General features: G+C 40.9%; 1 protein-coding gene across 9 annotated transcripts in view; it reads right to left on the bottom strand.

Annotated features, from left to right (window-relative positions):
* The window catches only part of SLC20A2 (solute carrier family 20 member 2), a 57,766-nt gene that overhangs the window by 5,031 nt on the left and 33,654 nt on the right, over nt 1-19,081 (bottom strand). For 3 of the 9 annotated variants that reach the window (XM_027677019.1, XM_027677017.1, XM_027677018.1), the window contains 5 exons: nt 17,123-17,239; nt 16,202-16,405; nt 14,225-14,813; nt 3,026-3,211; nt 2,239-2,323 (listed from right to left, as the gene is read on the bottom strand). In XM_027677019.1, coding sequence (XP_027532820.1) covers nt 2,239-2,323; nt 3,026-3,211; nt 14,225-14,813; nt 16,202-16,405; nt 17,123-17,239 — 1,181 coding nt within the window. Of the gene's footprint in view, nt 1-1,654; nt 1,740-2,238; nt 2,324-3,025; nt 3,212-14,224; nt 14,814-16,201; nt 16,406-17,122; nt 17,240-19,081 lie in introns of all 9 variants that reach the window. The other 6 variants (XM_027677025.1, XM_027677024.1, XM_027677021.1 and 3 more) reach the window with 4 other exon arrangements.

Genomic DNA, 19,081 nt, shown 5'->3' with positions numbered 1-19,081 from the left:
ATGATCTTTCAACTCAGGATCTCATTTTGCTGAAACATTGAGTCAGTTATAATGACATGACGTCCTGGAAGAGTCTAATCCTATTGCAAAGTGGATCTTTCCATTAAGAATGATCCATCTTATGAGATACAGCAAACTACAGGGAGCGGACACAGACTAACCACATCAACTGCTTTTATGAAAGTATTTTTTAAGAAGAACTATTTTGCTCTGCAGTTAGAAAAGACCAAGCTTTTAACTGCGTTGAGGGAATGAATATCTCCTCATGCCACCCCCTCATTAACTTATAGCTTCCAAGACATTTTCTTTTTAAATTCAGTTTATTTGTCTGCACCAAAGTGTGTTTTCTCTTTTACAACAGTTGGCTAGAAGTGCTTCAGGCACACAACTGGGATAATCAAAGCTGCATTATTCTCCCTGGCAAATTCTTCATCATGTATTTGATATACCAGTCAGCTTAAAGGGAGGTGGTTTCAGGCTAGCATTTTTAGAAGTAGATCACGTTGTTATTATTTTTCCCCTCCCTGCTTGATTCAGAGAAACCAGAGTTCTGTCAATGCCAGGAAATCTGAACAGCCTTTCAGAGCAGCTCAGTCTTGGCTGCTTCTCAAAGAGGCACCAGGGTAGAAGAAAGAAATGATTTTGCAACAGAAGAAGGCTTTCTGAAGAAATGGTTTTCACTAGAAAAAGGCCAATTGACTCTTTCACTGGAAACCAGGTCAATGTCACAGGCAAGGATGCCAGGTTTTTTGCCAGCCCGCCTGCCATGCCATGGAGCAGTTAGCCCCGGAAACCTGCCTGCCTGCCCCAGCCCCAGCCAGGGCTGGAAGGGCTCCAAGGTCTCTAGGGTGCAGTAGTGAATCCTACAGGATCTGCCTTTTTTTAGGGCTTGATCTTGGCGGCATATCATGCCGCTGAGGGACTTTGCCACTCTGGGGTCTCTGATTTTGGAGGGGCTTCCCCACATCCTGCCAGAGGATGAGAGAAACAAACAGCTCTGCATGTCCAAGACTTTGGGAGTCCATAGGGAAGCAAAGGAAAGAAAGATGGGATATTTGACTTGAAAATTTCCTAGGGAAATACTCCCTATGTCTACAAGCAATATAAATGTCTTTTCACACAGGCTACCATATGACACAATTAAATTCTGCTCATTACCCAGCCGATATCTATACTCCAAAGTGGTCTTTTTTAGAAAATAATAAGAAAGCCAACAACCTTGTTCAAAGAACTAATTATAAGGGCCAGATTCTGTATTATAATGCACAAAAGTGAGGACAAGTTGGTTTAAAAGAAGAGAGACATTAAAATATTAGCTTAATGATGTAGCAGTGTTTTTCATACAGGTTGCTCTAAAACACATGTAACTGGGTTCACACAAACTACAGATCTATGTTATTTTAATATGTCTATATTAGTTCAGTACAATCATGTAAGGGTGAAAAATGGTCCAGACTTTTGTGCAATTAGTTATAATGCTGACTTTGCTTTTATCTCTACCAGCTTTAAAAGTGAACCTCGTTATTTTGCGACCGCAGTTTGCACGGTGCACCACATAGTGAAGGCAATCTGCAACAATTGGTATCTCTTGTGGTTTGTTATGGTTTGTCCTAGTGATGCGATTTACTGATAGGATCACTGCAAACCCCAATACCTTGCAATGGGTGGAGCTTATTGGAATACCCACATTTGAGGCTACAAGTACCGTTAGCGCACACATTACTTCAATGCAAAATCCACTGTGAAGAAATAAAAAAAAAAAGACAGATGGAAAACCTGTAGTAAAAGAGTTATATGCAGGAAATCCCATGCCATGCACTTATCAAGAAAGTGAAGTATAAATGATGAATGGTGCGCAGCCTCTGAACAAGGGAGAAACGTTACCCGACCAGGTTCAAATGGCACCGTCAGAGGAAACCAGGTTCTTCCTCGTAATCATTTGCTTTAAAATTGATGTCATGTTTTTGTAAGTGCTGTTTTTCTTTACCAACAGCTATGGAATTCACACTGTGTCCAATTCCAGTGACTTTACTGTGACAACTCCAATGCATTTTTTGGAAGCCTGATTATTTTCCAATGTCACTGGCATGACTGAGATGCGCTGATGCACCTCTGCCTAACCATCCTCTGTCAGCGGCTGTTTTCCCCTTGCTATGCCATTATCCCTGGCTCGAGCGGCACAATTTTAAGATGAATAGTCCAGACTGCCTTGACTGCAGTCGCTGGGCAAAGGCATACCTTGCAGTGTGTAGTACTGACAGGAAGTCCAACATTGGAAGCTACCACAACTGTGAACGCCGAAGCCAACTCAATAGTGAATCCACTGCAGGAAGCATAAGAAAACACTTCACAATCACTCTTTGCATCAGCTCGGACTGATACCATGCAGCGTGCCAAAGTCTTACCCGTTTCTTCTTTCGACTGTGTTATCTTCAAGTGATTTTTGTCATACAAATAAGTTAAGAGAACAAGGAAGGGCTGAATAATGGGAACGGCACAGGCTAGTCATCTGTAGTAACCTGGCTGCATGGCTCATTGCATCAGGGACTTTTACTACTCGACGCTGCAGTGAATCATGCCTAATTAGTAATTCGGATAAGCACCAGCAGAGGTCGAATATGCATTAAGGATGAAAATTACTGTAATAAATACATATGGTTTTAATAGTCAGAAGCGCACTGGGAAAGCCACTGTAATCTTGCCATTTCCAAATGCACCTTCTGCCATATTAATTAGGTCATAAGCAGAATACTGTTCATACAGACCTCTACGCCTCAAACACATTCAGTATTAGTTTACAGGGTTATCTGTTTTCCTTTCACTCTTTCTCATTCTTTCTTTTTCTCCTCTTCCTTTTATTTCTTTCATTTTTTAGAAAGATGGAGAAGTCAAAGCAAGGTTATCATTAAAATCAAAGCACAGCAGATCCAGCAAACTGCATTACAGACAAAATACTAGAGCAGCAATTTCTCAGATAGGTTCACACACGAAGTTCACACAGCCGTAATGACACCTGTGGACCTACCTTGATGGTGTGATTGGAGTGAGGTCTTTACCCATGGTCTGAATAACTCTTCTACCCCAGACCCAAAGACCCACACAGATCCCAACACCTCCATAAAACAGCAGCCAGATGGGAGTCGACGCTTCTTGCATTACGCCACCTTGCTCGTAGATAAGCCAGAGCGCGACGAGGGGACCGATTGCATTGCTGGAGAAACAGAAATACATCACCTGAGTTATAGAAATGCAGATAATTGCCTTGAAAGAAGTCTCTTATTTTCTGTGTTATTTTAATTCACTATGCATGCGGCACTGCTCTGACTTGACCCTACAGGAAACACCCTTTCTTGCTTGGAAAGGCTGAGGCAGGCGACTCTCATCATGTTGCTTTTTCACTGTCACTTCATCACTGACAACTAGAGTGAATCCTGAAAGGAATTTCTCTTTTACAAATTGTTTCCTGAAATGTCAGTCAGAAGCACCTCATTAAGTCTGTTCTGTGACAAAAATCAGTATTTTCAGCACTGCACTGAAACTATCTCAAAATTTACCAATTCAAGAGCTCTCCATCTTTAAAATTCAAGTATCAAATTAGCTCTTTCTGTCAAATAGGGAAAATAATTAACAAAATTACCATTGCAGACAAGAATATAGAAATATAATCTAGTTTGACAGTCAGTAAAGTTTGGGATATGATCAGAGTGCAGCTAGGAAGGTGACTTAGTCCTCTTCAAACATGTTGTAGAGCTAGTTGGACTGGATCAGAGAGGACCTTTTGGTGACACAGAGCTGGCATAAGCCCTTTTTGCTACCCTGCTGCTGCTATCTAGAAAAACACTGAAAGTCAGTCACACTGAAGTCCCTGCTCCTAATGCAGGTCATCCAAAATTGGTGACTAGTCTCCAGTGCCTGGAGTCATACTTCTGACATTGTTTATTCTAAAAAAGCATGAGAGTTAGAAGAAAAACTTGAAAGCTGGTATCCATTTACTTTATCAGCTTAAATACTAAAAAGCAGATAAGAATTTCAATGTCCCTTTTTTTCAGCTTTTTTACCAAACTGAGTAGCTGCTTGCCTGGTTGAGCAGCATTTATCCACTCCAAAAAAAGCATACTTAGTGAAACAGCACTACATTTATGACTAAAGAATCACGAAAAGAGCAGAGCAAACCTGACCAATGTCATTCAAAACATGTGAAAACCATCAGGAAGCACCGCTCCTTGTAAATCAATAAGGAAAGCGGGTCACAGCGAGCACTGCAGGCAGGACCGATGGCCATGCTCACCCTGGAGCCAGGACCAGCTAAATTTAGTTCCTGGTTCTGCTCCAAAACACACAGATGGAGTAAGGGCCAGTTTTAATGTCAAATGTTATGCAAACCAAGCCACCGTATCTGCCAGTTAATAATTTACTTGAATCCCATCTTTACCAAATACAAGGCACTAGGGGCTGAGTGGTGATTGCCAAGAGACGAGGGTCCTCAGCATTGCAAAGCTCGGCACATCTAAGCAATACAAGACCCTCCTTCTTTCGTCTGGTCCTTGAGAAATCCAGCTCTGAACCCTTGGAAGTGGTCCTGGAGCAAAGTAACTAGGAAGGAGTTTTCCCTTGTAAACACACACAACAACTGAAGCTGCAAGGCAAATGAAAATATTTAAAAATGTTCTTTGATATAAGAAAGAATTAATAATTCTTACAGATTTTGAGAAAATTACTGAAAATAAATTAGTGAGCTAACATGGATAATAAAATCCAGTGGGTTTGAAGACTATGGGTTATACAGTGAAGAGCTAAATACACTTTAAATAAAGCCTGATTTCCACTAGCAAAAATACTTTAAAATTCTGATCTGATACTGTGCCTGAGTAAGCATTTGATTTGTTGATTTTTTGTGTGAATGGAATCACAGTATGTAAAAAGTCCTTAGGGCCTAAATGCAAGAATTATTTTTCCTCCAAGGAAGAAGAGATTCTTGATCAAAACATTTCTAATATTTTTAAGTTGACCTGTAACTTCTTTTCCAGTGTTTTCAGGTGTGGATTAAGTTAATTGCACATTTAAATGCCTTCTTTGCACAGAAAAACAAAGGTAATTCAATGTACCTTCAACTGATGGGTACAGAAGGATGGATAAAGGCAAATAAAACACTGATCAGATGAATAAAGGGAAAACTGATCATCCCTTTTTACTGTGCTGTATAACATGGAAACAACCTCCCTGTTGAAAATAACAGGCACATTTGAAGCAAGCCCAGGCATTGACTCCTGACTGTTCTAAAGAGATTATGGATGGATATTTGTAAGTCCCAATGTAAATGGAAAGAAAAGGCTTCAAAAACTGCAGCAGCAAACTATGCTCTTCTGTATCAAAATCCAGTTTTAATTATTTGCAAATGCTACACCTCTGTGAATCAACTAAGCTTAATCTTTGAAGAAAAGGTTATTTTCTTATTTGCAGCAATGGAAGACAAGGCAAAACTCTGCTGGCTTGTGCTCAGCCTCAGAGGATCTGAGTGGCTGATTCTGCCCAACAGATCATAAGAGATGGCACTGATGCCCACAGAAGCAGCATTTCTGATACCTTCCCTATAAGAAATGAAAGAAGAAGAGCACTGGATCCATTTATGTTTGGAAAGGCAAAAAGGTAATTAACCGCATTTTTATTTGTGGGTATCTGCATCACTGGTTATCTTTACCAGAAGGATATTTCTCCTCTCCCTATAAATCATGTTCAGTGTGACTTAAATGTTCAGCTCCTAGGGACAGTGACATCTCCCAGCCTGAGCATCTGAAAGTGGCTACCAACAGCCATCAAACCAGTGGCTCCAATCTACCACCACCATGGCTCTCCAAGGGGCTCCTTCAGCTTCTAGATTTGTTCAGGAGGTCCAATCCAAGGGGCCTATGGTATCAATGCTTCCTATGTCAATGGAGAACAACTCTAGAAGAAGCTGTTAGGCCTGTTCCACCACAAAACTACCGAAAGCTCACAATGAATGGGTCTGAGTCAGGCACTGTAAAGACTACGACTTTGGTTCTGCATAGAAATAGAAGAGAACCAGTCCCAACAGGACAGTAAGAGTGAGTAAGAGAGAAACAACACACATAAAAAAAAAAAAAAAAGGCATTGTTAGATAAGAGAGTTTGCTTTGAGACCTTCTGCGGTTAACAGATGCCTCCTACAGCTGAGGGACTAACCAGATGAACCACAAAGATGCTGGCTAGACTGGGATGTGGCTTTCACAGTGTTTCCCACCAGTTTTATCTCATTTGATTCAAGACATAACTAGCAGGAAAGCAGACCTCAAATCTTCCGTGCATTTGGCTAAGACTCATTTCACAAGTCTATTTTCAAGTGACTTTCATTCTCCCATGCAGGTTTTTACTTGCCTTAACTAACTCTCCTTTGTGCTGGAGCTCCAAGTCTTATTTATGGTATCTTAGAGGAGAAGAAAAAAGCCTGAGATGGTCACCCAGGGGCTCTGAACCCCTATCCACATCTATGTATACGTAAAACTGCTCTTAGGTTCCTATGAAACTGAAGTGCTTTAGAGGATGTTGCTGTATTATTTAGCTACTGGGTTTAAAAAGCAACATGAGCTGCTCTCTGCCATGGTATTACTTTAATTTTGTATGCCTAATACACACTTTTGCACAGAGCACAAGAGGATGGCCATTACAAGCTAATTTTAGGATGAATTTATGAAACGTTATGGCGTAAGAAGCCTACCTCCTGAGTCTACCTGTTGTAAAGTGTACTTTCCACATCCAGTACTTTTCACCATCTCTGCTGGGCTCCACCAGCCACAGTTACTCGCAGGGCACAGGACTTTGCAGCAGGGGCGGTGCATAGGGGCTGTTTGCCTTCTCCAGAGGTGCAATACAGGATTAAATGCCATCTATAGTAATACTTGTACTTGCAGACACGTGTCACAGTGGTTCAGCAAAGTGCTGCTCGGTGTTTCTGAAGTGCTGCCTGACCCTCATGATGATTTCTCTCTCGACTAACGTGAATTCGCACAACTTCTCTTTTTCTGCTCGCTTGTGCCAGTTGAGAATCTGTCACGCACCATTTATAAAACTGTTGTGAAAGATAGCATTTGACAGTGAATCTGAACTATAAATAGAGTTGGCTTCTCCTCTCCCCTGTGAGACAGATAGTATTACCAACAAAAAAAAAAAAACACCCCACATTCAGCTATCATGAGACAGGCTTAGAAATGACAGTTTCCCATATGCGCACACACACAAGCAGAAATTTCTGGTACCTTTGGGTCACAAGTCCAAGCCATTCTCTGGAGGCACAAGGACTAAAACTTTTTTTAAATTATATTTTTATTAAAAAATTAGGGTTCTTTTCACAGTAATGGAAGAATGCCATCAGCGGAATGCTCTATTGCCAAATCCCATCAAATTGTCATAACATTTTGTGAAGCAGCAACATTGCTGCTACCTCACTATTATTTGGGGGGAGTAGTGAGTTGCTCAAAAAGAAAATCTAACTGTATTTGAAATCTATGCTCTAAATATGCTTTGTTAATAATCTACAGACTCCTTGATGACCATGCTTTGATGCTCTGCTGCTACCTGAAAAAAGAGATTGTGTTTTAGCCACTTTTTCTAGTCAAGTGAAAGAACCTTGAAATGTACATTTTCACCAATTAAAACTGAATGACAAGCAAAACAGCCATTTGAGAAATCTGTATTAGGTGTCCAATATTACAAATACAATTGCAAAATCCCCAGCCTTTTGTCAATTTCTCAAGCCAGGGTTTCACAAACAAACCTTCCACTGGGAAAATCAGTGGGATGGATATTTCTGAATAGGCTGTAGTTATGCCATGAGACATCACCCAGTTGAGTAAGGGTGCAAGAAAGATATGCCTATATGTAGCAAGAGGAAAAAAATATGTCCTGATCTCCAGAGATCTCAGATTATCAAGAGAGTTTAATCCTAGTTCTAATAACCAGACAGTTCTGAAATAGTGCATATACCATAGCACAATAAAAGTGTGCCACAGATGTGCCCTGTTAAGTGCACAAAGTGCAAGCTTTGGGTGTGTTAATGAGTCAGGGAAGATATGTTTTTATTCCTGCACCTCATTTCTGTGCACTCCAAATACTGCCCATGAAACCCCAACTCACTGGATCCTGGAGAGTTGGGTCTATCCTCGCTCATACCCACCAGCATCAGCTTTTTTCCTGGCAAACCCACTCATGGGCCCTGCTCACAGCAGGATGGGGAGGGATTCCTGCACCCACTGGAGCCCCGTTTCTTGCTGCTCTCCTCTGGCTTGCCTGCATGGCACAACAAAAATGACATGCACCTGCACAATTAAGGACATAAGTGAAGATTCATATCTACTTGAGACACAGGCTGGACTCACAGGATGGACTTCTGTTAAAAAGGGAAGAAATAAGATATCAGGCTGCTCTCACTAATCATAACTGACAGATTAGCTTCCTAAATATTCTAAGTGATCTCGACTGCAGCTCTCAAGGAGGAAATAAGAAATACTCATTTTGTAATCCAGCCTTATTATAGCTCCTTTAGACTCCTTATTTAGCCAGGAGGCTGAATCCCACTAAGCTCTCCGTGTGCAGTGAGATACTGGCAAGGTTCCAGCTCTTCCATCCTTTAATCCCATTACATTTGCTTTAGGAAGAGGGGAAAAAGGTGAATCCTACTGCTGTTTGTGTGCTCTGACCTAAAAATCCAGTGAAGTCTGTAAGGAGGTGAGAAGAGTTTCCTCTGCCTGTATTTTGAGCAAGTAGGTATTTCCTAGTTTCACTCAAACTGCTTTGCTTAAACAATTAATTCCCTATCTGGTAGCAGTTCAGCTTCCCTAAAACCAGTGAGACAATGTGTAGAAATATTTAAAAAACACTAAACATTTTTACTATATTTCTGAAATAGTTTTAAATCCTGTCGTCAGTAATGCAGTCTGTACCATTTAGACAATGAGAGCCATTCTTTGTCAAATTTGAGCCATAAATCTATAAGGCATGACCTGCAAACTCTAACACAAATGCCCCCTTTATCCTAATATCTAAGTATGAATACGCAAGGGTAGTCTTGAAGTCCTCCAAGTGAAATTTAATTAGAGCAGACACATTCAAACCATTTATGCAGCAGGAACTCAGGAAAACTGAGATCCCCTGTGAAACGTCTGCAGGCAGGTTTCTCCTCCCTACAGCATGTACCAGACAAACCTCAGCACCGCCTGCATCTTGGCACGCACAGACAGGGGTGGGTAGCATGGGCCACAGTCACCCTGTTCAGCTGGAGCATCACACCTCCTGCCACCATCACGATAATAAATCAACCTTCCTCCATGGTTGGAATCCATGAGCACAGGTAGATGCCTGCTCACACAAGTCAGGACACGCAGCTCCTTCTGACATCCCCGGGGTTTCTCCTGTGACAGCAAGAATGATGGCCAGAGGCAGAGAAGGGAGGGTAGGAGGGGACAGAAGAGGCTACCCATTTATAAGGGAAAGAATCTGTACAAGAAAAGGCTAAACACATGCAGGGACAGGTGTTTAGGAGTACAAGGCACAGGCTTTTTTCAGAGCATAAACAGCAGATTCTAATCAACAAACCTCACACTGATCTACAGCATCTTTCTGTGGGTCATCCCGCTTTGATTGCAAGAAAAATCCTTATTCAAGGAATAACAAGCTACAGAGATTGACTGAGTCAACAAAAGCATCTTCCCACTTGCTAGGATGGCGCTGTGGGTCCGATGCACTCTTTGCTCATTGCTTTCTCATTCCCAACCCAGTAGCAAAGCAGCCACAGCCACCGCTGTGCTGAGCACCAGAGATAGCTGTGAGGTCTCTAGCCATGTCCAAAACAGCCTGCGTAACTGCCCTTGTTTTTGAGAACTAGTTAATTCAGACATATTTCCAGACTTTGAAACACAGCATAAATCCTACAATTTCAGCAACTCTCCTGTTATTTGTCATTATACAGGTAGGCTGCTCTGTCTGCAGTGCTGAGCCCCGGGCCGTTACAATTCCTGCTGAACTAGCCTATATTAGAAAAATAAGCTCAGTCCAACTCAACCATAGGTGCATATAATCCCCACTGGCCAACAAAGCCCAGCCACCCGGCCTCTCTGGAAAGCTGGCTCTGAACAAGCATTTAGGAAGCTGGCAGTTCTCCTTGTGTCATGCTCCTGGCCCAGGTCTTTTTTCCATCCTGGCCTTTTTATTCTCCCATTGCCCTTGCAACGACCTGACGTGCTCCCTTTGTGCTCGAGTGCTGAGCCAGTGGAGCTGCTCACTTGGCGCCTCTAATTAAGTTAAACAAAAACATTTTTTTCAGCAGTTCTGTCCCAACACATTTAGTCGGGATTTTAAATTCTTTAGATTTCATTCAGTCCATGTGCATGATGGTGTCACAAGGCTCTCGGCCCAGCTCAGCTAGTCCCAGCCCTGGAAGAGCTCCAGCACCCTTGACACAGCACATATGAGCTTGGCGGCAGGGGGGCAGGAGGGGATGGTCTGAACAAAACAGTCACCCAAATAAGGAGTTGCCATGACTCCCTGTTTCTTTTAACACACAGCTGCCCCAGCCAGGATCCCTGCTGATGTCAGCCTAAGCATGAGCCCTGACTGCTGCAAACATCAGCTCCTACAGCAAAGATGGCTGGTATCGTTATGACACTAAAAAGCACCATCTTGGAAGAAACTGGGATCTAACTCCCCCATGAGTTAGTTATGAGTTAGTTCTGCAGTCGAGGGCAAAATACTGATTTAACTCTTCCAGGTCCATGGGTAATCCTGGACAATGAAATGAAAGATGTCCATATGATGTTTTGTCCAGTAAAGTGCTGTCCAAACTACATGGGGCAGTTCTGATCCATGAAGTTTTTCTGAGCTCCCTCAGGGTTCAGTCTGAACTGTATGCCTCATGCTCAAATATGCTCTAAAACAGGTCAATTATTTGCTTCGCAATTACCTGAAGTTTTTAAGTTTCATATTAGCTTTTGATTTTTCTCTCTTTGCTCCTCTTATCTGCTCCTGTCCCTTCAAGGAATACCAAAAAACAGCCTGATGGAAAATAAATGGAAAACATGGCACAAGAGTAAGTTCCAGGATAGCGAAAGAAAATGTAGGAGACAAGTCTAAAGAAGAAGATGTGGACAGTGGAGGTGCTGCCCTAAATATGAGTGAGGAGCTTTAAACCAAATGCAGAGGAAAGCTGGATTTTAATAACAGGATTCAAGGCTGAGGAAAAAAAATAGAGAAGCAGCATCTAGAATGAGCAGAAAGAAAGCAAACAAAGGAGGGAGATGAAAAGAGAGCAGCCATCAGTGGAAGATGGACTGCCAGGGCTTACTTTCTTACAGAAGTGTGAACAGAAAGCCATGCTCCTAGCTAGATTCTACTGCCTTATTTTTAAAACAATGTGTTGCCTTTCAAGCTCTGCAGATCTTCATGCAACATGTGGAGGAGACAAGAGCCCAGTAAGAAGTCTTCTGCTCTGCTAGACGAAGACTGGAAAAATGTCTCTGCTACACAGTCCACTGGATAGATATCTGTATTCCTGGAGTGTTTTACCTACTATACTTTTTAGGCATAGAAAGGGGTCTTTAATTTTTATTGTTTAGCTGGAACTCAGTACAATCACAAGGATGGGTTCCTATCCAGTCCTATACCCATGACCATCTTCTTGCTTTTCTACCAGCTTTGAAAAATGAAGCCAACTTGTTCTTTAGTTTTGCAACATATGAATTCAGCTTAAGAAGAGATTTTGGAATAAATAGCATTTAATAAAAACACATGTTTCCTGGCAAATTTGGTAGGATCACCAGCAGGAGCAGAGATCTGAAAAATACTAAAAAAATATGAATTTTCAGGAAAGGATATTGCCAAGGTAACAAGCCAGTCCAATTAAAAAATTCTAGGGGAATTAGGCTGTAAGATGCAACAAAGCATACTGCACAGAATCTGAACTTTGTATTTCATCCTGGCCAGCTCCTGTCAACACCAAATCTGATTTCTGAACTGACTGAATCCTTACAGATCACTTCTACCAAACTCTACTACCCCTGCCTCCTACAGAACAGGCAAGTGATGCTTGCGTAAACATGCGAGTCCTTCAGGAGTATGTATAAGCATCACCTGCAGGGCTGGGGCACCTACTGAGGTAGGCTGTGAACTTTCTGCAATGGTATTTCCCAGGGTACATTACAAGAAAGATCAGTGGTGTTTGTCCTTATTCCTATGTTCCCTTCAGCACGTGCTACTAGCCCCCATGGGTCTTTGCTCTTGGCCAGCATGCTCAGAGCAGAGGTCCTTAACAACAGAGACCATCCAAGAGGAAAGAAAGTTGCACCTCTGATCCAGAGGATGAGGGGACCCTGGACGCCTTCCTGGAGCCAAATCCCTGCGGATACGAAGGGAGTACAAGAAGGCTCTTCAGAAAGCTCTATTCTGAATTCCCTAGACACTGGCTGGATGGGAAGAAACATGTTTTTAAGCGTTTTCAAGATGAGCAGTGAGTTAAATTGGGTGGCTGACAAGAGCAACGAATAACTGTTCTCCTTGCTGAGTTGGACAGTGTTTGCCCAAATGCCTAAGGAGGGCGATGAAAATCATGAATGCTTTAAGGTCCCATTACAAACACTGAAACCAACACTGCCAGGGCACAGCTAACACAGAAAGGGTTCAGTGGGAAGGGGACAGCACAGCCCTAGCTACAACCCAAATAAGGACAGCTGCTTCAACAAGCAGCTTGAGTGAATTTCTCAGGGGACCTTATCATGATACTGGAAAAAGTGCTTATTAAATACCAAATGGATCGCTCCAGGCCTAGGGAAGAGGCAGTCCAGCCAAATCCTTAAGGAAAAATATGCAGTGTTCCCAGGGACAGAGGAAAACCACCCAAATTGCTCTCCAGTCACAAGCCATCAAGATGATAAGGTGCAATAGACCCCCACAGTGTTATAGGCAGATGGGCAATGTGAGTGCAGACGAGGAAGATATAAAATGCTTCATCCTGAGCTTACATCCTAGAGTCAAAAGTCTTGTATTTTGTGGAATAAAACAGAGCCAAACCTTCAAAATGAAAGAGGCTGGCAAATGAGTGAGTAAAGAGATACTATTTTGCAGGGATCTGACCAGATGATGGAGGCCAAAGAGGTGCAGATAAACATTTCTGAGACCAACTTCAAGATTGTCAGCTGCCTGAGTCAATATGAACAGGAGAAAAAGACTCCTGAAAGATGATGCTTTTCTTTTATTCCTGGGAAATGACATTAATGCTGTGAGATTTAAGAACAGGCACACTTAAGCCAAATGACTGAAGGATGAACTCACCGTCTTCTTCCAAACTCAAGGACAACTTGGTGGTAGTGTCTCAGGATAAAACTCCTGTTAGGGAACACTTCATACCAGAACTTACGCTGGGAGACGTGAAGCTTATTAAATGAGTGTTAAGAGACGAGCCATAGCCCGTGTCCCCTCTCTGCATGGGGCACGGACACATGCCTAGGGCTCCCTGGGAGTAGCTCCCTTTATTTTGGTAAGAGAACTGCAGTAGCTAGAGAAGTTGTATGTACAGTTTATGTATGTACAGAACTTCAGTAGGACTTTAATGCTTAAACTTTAAACTTTTTTTTAACTTTAACTTTCACTAAAAAGACTTTTTAGTGATACACTGCCTCACATGGTCCTAGACTCCTGTAAAACCCCAAGCAAAAGATTCAGTTATGTGAAGTCTGTAAGGGATGCAGCAACCAAAATGAAGACATTCTTCACACATCTCTTTTCGCAGTGTGACAAGAGATGAAATTCATCTAATGACAAAAGTAGTCTAAAACCTCTTACTTGTTGAAGGTTTCTGATTTTGCAGTTCAAACAGACTGCAAATTCTGCAGGAGTGGGACTGTCCTGTTTTCTTTTACAGTGATTGGCATGTTGGGGGAAGTCTCAATGCCTCAAAGACTGCCAAAATTAAACCTAAATTAAACTAATCACTAAACAATTATTTAGCAGTAAATAAAAAATTTTACCCTTGAGAAGAAAATAAACTATGGACTAAGCAGACTAACTCCTGGAAAGCACCTGAGACATCAGTGCCACACGCTTTGCAAAACAGAGCCCTGATGATCATCTACCTGCAGAAATGAATGCGCTTTCAAACCAGCCAAGCTGGCAAACCTTGCTCCAAGTATTTAAACCTTAAAACTGCAGAGATCTCATCCTCTTACCTGACATCATTACCTCCATGGGCAAAAGATCCAAAGCAGGCTGTTAAGATCTGGAGGAAGTGGAAAAGTAGATGGACCTGAGCCGTGTCTTTCTCTTCCTTATCCTCTTCCACAGGATCAACCGGGGGCCGGTTAGGTTCTGCAAGTTCAGAGGCCAACTTCATTTCCACGCCACCTTCCTCCGCCTCGATCTCTGCCTCAGCCACTGCGTTGCAATAGCTAGAGTAGCTGTCGTAGCGAACTCGCTTCTTGGAGTAGGAAACAGTGTCTCCCACTAACTTTTCACTGTCCTCTGGAGTTGACGTATCCGCTGCCTTAAAGGAGGAATGCACGGGCATGCCACAAATAGCAGCAGTGTAACAAGTATAACTGTTGTTGCGTCGTAACAGTTTGTAGTTATTTTCTGGAGTGGGCCTTTCGTCATTGGCCCTGTCCAGGTGTATTTTGTGGAGCAAGTCTTTGTATAAACCTGAGTCCTTGTGCACAGTGTGATAAACGTGGCCATCGCTCCTCACGTGGCCATCGAAGCTGAAGGTGCCATTGGAAACAGGCGATTTCACCGAGGTGTGCGTCACTGAAAATGCCCTTCCTAAAAAGGCACAGATTCAGAATTTTTATTTATACAAAATGGAATACAAGAGCCCCATTCCTCCAACGTCACAAGAAAATAATGCGGCCGCCATCTGAGAATACAGGACAAAGGAGACCAATTTCCACTACATGCAGTGAATAAGCCAAGATTCAATTCACTGCAAAATAAAGTCTCGCATATGCTGTGCAAAAAGAGGTTTGTTCCAGTATTGTGTCTCCCCAGACATGCTGTATGACCTGCAGCAAGTCACTTAGGATCAGCTATAAGAATGTGATACTTGATGGTTAAATGCTCAGATTCTCTGAAAAAATAATTTCCATAAAATTTCTGTCTTGTAAAGCAAGCTCTACTTTTTCTGAGGTATTGAATAGGAATAATTAGGATTTCTGAAAGGTGGGTTACTGCTATTTCATACTGAATAGAAGATCACCTATGTTTAAGAGACACTGACATAGCTTTTAAAAATAATTTTAAAAAACAGCAAAAAGTTGATGTTCTGCAGATGTATTTCCTCAGCAACATTTTCTAAATCTTATTTCTATGAACATGCTGATAATTATTCCCACTGCACATATTTAATGTTAGCATACGCTGTAGGACACATCAAAATGTATCACAGGCAATACTTCTGAAGAAATGTTTTCGTTTCCTGACTTCCTGGATTTCCACTACGCAACGTTCAGAATTTGGTTTACCTATTTTTAAACTGGAGGCACACACTCAAAGGGTTCCATGTCATGACTTATTTGATTTTGCAAGAAACAGTTGAATATTTTAGACATTTATTAACCAAATTACAGAGTTGTGTAGATGTTAGCAAAGTGATATCAAAGTCAGCAGACCGCTAAGTGGAGGGGGGTGACCCCACCACATGGGAGAACAAAAAGAGCTTTATGCACACAAGCCTACTTCTTATAAATGTATATTCAGAAAACAATGCATGAGATTTTTCTAGTGGACACAGTCCAAATGGTCATAGGTTTGTCAACTAAAGTCCAAATCTTTTCATCTCCTGTTGTAGTATGCTAATCATCTTTATGCTGAATTTAACCTTCATACATCAGTAATCTGTGTTCTCTGTATTTTTCCACTGCTTGAAAGGATGGAAACACCATTAAGGATACAAAGTAAAGCAAAGCAAAAAGGCAAGTAATTTTTTTTCCCACTGTTTCTAAAGTTGAAATACAACCAAAGAAAATGTAATTATGTCCTCTCTAGAAAACGTCACTTATAAATGAGCATCCTTCCAAACATGTGCTGAAAAGGGATTAGACATGGAAATCCCAAACGCTAACTTATTATTTACAAGAGAGATCTACTCACAGTTAAGAAACCTCACTGAAACAAGAAAAACACAAACCCTCTGTGTTGCATTAGTTTCTTACCATACGGTACACGCGGATGGTTTCCATTTGCAATAGTATCTGATGCCCCAGCAGCTTCTGTTACTGAGCCAGTAAGGGGAATCGTGCTCTCATCAGATGCTTTGGCACCAGGAAGCTCTTTAAAGACTGGTGTTTCTTCATCTTGAATTTTATCAAGACTTTCATCTGATATCCTTGACAGTGCAGCATCTTTCTTTAACCGGCCTAAGGAAATAATAGTACCGTAATTTTAAACCCAACCTATACCACTTGTTACTTAAGTTTTCACTGTTTGCATCAACAGCATAGTTTAATGTGGATACAATAACGTGGTTATATTTCATACACACATTCTTTATTTATTTCTAATACTTATCTTTACTAAGTTCATGTGAGAAAATTCTAGAGCATCTTTGTTTTTCCCTATAAATTTCACCAAATTAGACAACTGAAGTAAAACACTAAGCTGTTCATCTATTAGTGAAATTTGAAACTGCATTTTAAACACTGCATTTCTTGAAAGTAGCAAAGCAAACAAGCAAAAGACTATAAAGCTAAAAGCTGTGATCAGCTCAACTTACTGTAAAGTTAAAGAAGTCACTTAAAAATGATCATTCTGCCAGGTTTTTCCTCTTTAACATTTCCTTACTAAAATATTAACCAGATTATATTCTAGGTTTTATTGTCCTGTTTTTGTTTAGACTCTAGAAGAAGTGAGCACTGCAATGGATTGCCTAACAAGGTTTTGAATTTCTACCACTGCAGATTTTTAAGCAGATTACAAAAATATATGAGGAATAGTTTAAGCACATCCTCCCTGTGGGTGAGGAATGGACTAGGTCCTCTCAAGGACTGGACTAGACCTCTCAAGAGCAATTCCACCTCTGAAATGTAATTTTACATGATTTTACATCACTCACATTTCATCAAACAACTACTTACTTTCTATTTTTCTTTTCATCCAGGGACACACAAAAATCCAGACTAAGACAGCAAATACTAAGGACACGCCAATTGATATTAGAGCAATGGCCCACATTGGCAGTATCAGTCCCAGTACTGTGAAGACAAAGAAATAAAACCTAAGAAAATCATAAATTAACATGACTTAATTATCCCAGGTAGTGGAAGAGCGATTTGTTGCAGAAAAGCCAGTGTTCACAACGTATTCAAAACCAACATGAATGAGCTGGTGACTGTTAACATGATCATTACTACAGTATTTAAAGTTCTAGTTGACATGGAAACATTTGCAGGTTTAGTCTTCCAATTTTCTGTTGCTCCACTATGACCTTATTTCCAAATAAGACCAGGGTAAGACCCCTACATCAGGGCTGCTAAGACAAGTTTGCAGTGATTTTATATATTAATGCATGTTAAACCATGTTGCCCCTTAGGGTAAGTATTTACCTGACCTTTGCCCTGGTCAATAAAGCCTAATGCTTAGCTTAATCTAAGCCATTATTTGCTTAGGATATTAGCTTAATGCCGCTCTCAAGAGCTGAGGTTTCAGTCCTGCAATGCACAGCCCTGTCAATAACTCATGTTCCTGCAAGTATTCCCCCAACAGAGCTCCTTGCACTTGTTCAATGAAATGATCCAACTCTTAATGAAGAAAGAGCTTGGACTATGATCTTTCAAACCCATATATACATTGCCTATCTTGAAACCTAGGTGACTAATTCATTCTTGGGAGTAAATGTTGCCAGGACAGAGGCCTTGGAGAGTAAATATGTATTTCCCGAGTATCAAAAACAGAGTTCCACCTTTTTATTCACACTCTTTAGAGACTGCTAAGCTGAAACAGAAGGGACATTAAGATTCTTATTTTATTTATTTTGCTTAATGAGTCACTGCAAAGTGCCTGACCTACTTCTGCAGTACAACTAATGAGAAAAAATTGGTAATACAGTTGATTTACTGTGAAACATCTTGCATATATAGCCAATTAGACTTAAGAAAAAGGAATAGTTATGTTACCCTCAAATTGGGAATGTCTTTTTATTAATTTCAGTAATGCTATGCTATGGAGTAGACTCTACCAACTGCATTTATCTAGTACATCTAGTGTGTCAGGTTTTAGAGAAAACAAATTTTCATTCAGAAAAGGTCACTTTCTAAACCTACTGTCTTAATTAAGGGCCATGTTCAGGGGTCTATCTTCAACTGCTTGCTTGTTCATGGCTCTGGGGCAATAATCTAATCTAAAGACAACATTTAATGACCAGTCTTCAACAAAGTAGTTCAGATCACTGAACTTTTTTTTTCTGAACTCTTTTGCTACAAATCCATGTTTAAATGTACACTGCTTAAGTAAAGTTAACTATAAAAATATAAATGCAAATACATAGCCATAAAATGTGAGAATATAAATATACAAACATAAACATAAAATATATACATTCAAATAATATAAAAATATTAATTCCTGTATAAATAAAAATATGAATAAACACAAACATATAAGTGCACATAAAATATGCAAATATAAAAAAATATAAATTAAGTCCTTCAACTTCATTTCCTTCTACTGAGTTGCAATGAAAACACAACACCAAAGAAAGAAGATACATTTAATGCAGAAACAGGCTTCAGAAACAGGCTTGGGTTTCTTATCATTAAAGGGAAATTAACTAAATTTAAATAACAGTCTCCGTGCCAGACCTACCAGAACAGTGACTCTGCTGATGTCAATGGAGCAACAGCGTTATACTGAGTGCAAACAGCCTACCCGCTCTTATGCCCTGCTCTGAACCTTCCCTCCTTGATGCACATATCTAGAACACCTCTGAGAGCTCAACAAGTGCTCAGATTCACGAAGCCAAAGCTGTAAGCTCAGTAATTTCCCTTCCTTTAAAGAGGAGGGTTTTTTGTAGCTGTACTCTTCCCCACTAACCACAG

The sequence above is a fragment of the Neopelma chrysocephalum genome, unplaced genomic scaffold (genome assembly GCF_003984885.1).
Source record: "Neopelma chrysocephalum unplaced genomic scaffold, ASM398488v2 Primary Assembly neopelma1_42b, whole genome shotgun sequence".
NCBI lineage: Eukaryota > Metazoa > Chordata > Aves > Passeriformes > Pipridae > Neopelma > Neopelma chrysocephalum.
This window is presented reverse-complemented; position numbering and strand designations above follow the sequence as displayed.